The 2,973-nt window shown below is 40.2% G+C and overlaps 1 protein-coding gene across 1 annotated transcript in view; it reads right to left on the bottom strand.

The window, feature by feature from the left end:
• The window catches only part of LOC101853519 (ATP-dependent translocase ABCB1), a gene marked incomplete in the record, with an annotated part of 23,854 nt that overhangs the window by 4,801 nt on the left and 16,080 nt on the right, over positions 1 to 2,973 (bottom strand). The window contains 1 exon segment of the mRNA XM_035973561.1: positions 12 to 57. Coding sequence (XP_035829454.1) covers positions 12 to 57 — 46 coding nt within the window.

Here is a 2,973-nt window from a genome sequence, read left to right as displayed (position 1 = left end):
CCTCAACTCACCAACTCCCCGAATGTCGCTGGGCGCTTTTTCACATCCTCATCGTCACTGAAAATAGAGAAAAAAATCACGAGTTAGTCGACTCACCTACAAGATCCCCTTACTGAGGACGCGCAGAGGGTGGTGGGCGGGTGCTCTGGTGTGGTTTGTTCTTCTTTCTTATCAAACATCTATCGCCCTCATCTCTCTTCCTTTTGTGTGTGCGTGTGTGTTACTCTCTTGTAACACTTAATCTATTCTTCAGCACTTATTTATGGCCCTTTTGTGTTGCAAGTGCCACAAAATTCTTACCAAAAAAAATAAAGATAAATAAACAAGAGGACTCCCCCTGCGGCTGCTCAATCAAATGACCGAAGACTCGCCCTTTTGGGGATATACAAGAAGCATAACTTAGTTATTCAAATAGATTTTCTTATTCTGTTTTCTTTTTTATATCTTTAAAAATGGCTGTAAACAATGATACACATTATGAAATGTTTAGATTCAGGTTTCAGGTTTGTGTATGGCAAGTTCGAAATGTGCTTCAACAAGGCCGTTAGTCTGTTGGTTGGACATACCAGCTGGCTAGACAAAAGTTCGTTCAAAGAAATGTTAGTAACTTTCTTGTTTATGAACCAATTGACATCAACATTGACAGGAAGCTAGAACATTATTCCGGATTCTTTTTCTAACAGGTCACTGCTGACGCACAACGGTAAGATAATGAAGAAGGTCACCCCTGTACGAGTCATACATATATACACATTTACATCTCTGTCTTTCTGTTTTCATTTCAAGATATATTAGCAAACGAAATCTCCCAGATCGACTTGCGCATTATTTGCCCAGGTATTCGGGATATATATCTGTAACAAACATAATGTTCCCATCGAAAGGTTCATTTTGAAATGGGCTGCACATTTTGAAAAGCTTGAAAACAAAGAAGATAAGAACTCGAATTCTAAAGTCCTCAGTAACTCACAGTAGGTAGCCTGTAAAAACAACGCACTCTTAACTTAAAAAAGGTTAGAGTGGTCCATGATTCAGTGAGCTCTGACCGATGCTTCGTCGTCTTATCAAAGTTCTGGAGAAGCTTGAAACTGTTTGTCGATGATGAAGAAAGACAAAACCTAAAACTTTCAGCAAAATGGGACTGCTCCGCATAACGCCGCAGCTTCTCTGTGATTGATCAGCAACCACTTTGGTTACAGGACAGTCAGTCCGACTGAGCACAGATGGACCCCAAATAATCCAGATCCTAGTTCACCGAACTTCCAATATTGGATGTGTTTGAAGGACAAAGTGTTTGGGAAAACCTACGAAAGTATCCAAGACTCGAGAGAAACCACCATGGAGGACACGACAGAGATTTCCCTCAAAATCGTCAACGCCTGATTGTCAGTTTCATTCAGCGTGTCAGAATGTGTTGTACTCGAAATCGGGGGTATCTGGAAGATGTCCTGTACCTTTGTTTGTTTCTTTTTTATTGTTATAAATATATAACAAATTCGTATAGATATCCCTCGTTTCTGAAAACGTTGGTGTTTGTAGCTTCATTCATAACGGTTTTATCGGCTTTCTTTTGAAAGAACCTTTTCTGGTCACCTGGTAATTATGTGCCTGGTATGTCTTTACAGGATTAAACCATCATATCTTTATTATTATTGCCGGAGTTTACTTTTCACTTGAAACATGGTACCGTCTCAGTGGGAACAAATCCCTTACCAACACCTTGGTTGCTCCACATATGGCATATTTATGTCAAACTTGGACCTTGAATACCCCCCCCCCCCAGAAAAACAACAAACAAACAAACAAAACAAAACAAAAACCAACAACGAAACAAACAAAACAAAAAAACCCATCAAAAGCCCAAAAACAACAACACAATACAACAACAACAACAACAACAACAACAACAACAACAACAACAACAACAACAACAACAACAACAACAACAAAACAACAACAACAACAACAACAACAACAACAACAACAACAACAACAACAACAAAACTATGCAATAAAAGCGATGCTAAAGAAACATTTTGAGCAAAACAAGACTTGGCATATTATTCGCAACGCCTCCAGCATAGAAATAATCGAAACCAAAGATGTCATCAACAAATAATAAAGTGGTCTAGTCACCCTACCCGTTCACCTGCACACCGCCCAGATCAACGTGCATATCGCCAGCAAACTGTTCAAAAGTAAAGTAAAGTTGTTCCGGCATCGGATCCGAACATTGGGGATTGCCTTGTTTGTGAGACAACTTTCTGGGCATTCGGCATGATTATTGTGGTAGGGTGGCCAGTTTCTTTCCACGCCGCCTTTACTTTCCCAACTCACAGTCAGGTACCCATTACTGCTGGGTGGGCAGGAGGGGGCGAAAAAATCCGTGTCCGAACCGAGGCTCGAACCTGGATTTTCGGCTTCGAAGACGTGCGTAATGATCGCTAGTTCAAGAGTACTAAGCCCAAAATAGTCTTAATTTGTTTCATCGTATGCAGTTACTTAATCTACGTTATCGGTTGCATGTTTTTTTCCTGTCTCCTATCATTGTTTTCCGTTTTTGGTCTAGTATAAATGAATAGCTAGGCGACAATATAATACACAACTCAACTATCACAGAGGCCGGCCAGTAAAGACGTGACTCGATCAAGCCACAGAGGCGTCAGTATCACAAAACATGACCTTTATCTAGGGCATCTGACATGTGATAAAGAGAGATACACATTTCTTCTCGCCACTCGTCATGTGGTATAAACAGTTAATAAAAGTACTGGTTTGTCCCTTACCTTTCTGTTAATTTGACTTTGGCTCCCCACTGAGCTACTGAATTTGACACCCGTGTGGCAATAACATAAAATTACAAGTCTTAGCCTTAAAGATGTTGTAAGTTGGACACCAGGAGGGCTTGGCAATGTTTCAGGACATGGTGGATGTATATATGTGTAAGAGGGATATACATATAATATATATATA

Source organism: Aplysia californica, unplaced genomic scaffold (genome assembly GCF_000002075.1).
Source record: "Aplysia californica isolate F4 #8 unplaced genomic scaffold, AplCal3.0 scaffold01413, whole genome shotgun sequence".
Taxonomy (NCBI): domain Eukaryota; kingdom Metazoa; phylum Mollusca; class Gastropoda; order Aplysiida; family Aplysiidae; genus Aplysia; species Aplysia californica.
The sequence above is the reverse complement of the archived record's forward strand: the minus strand, read 5'-3'. Positions and strand labels throughout refer to the sequence as shown.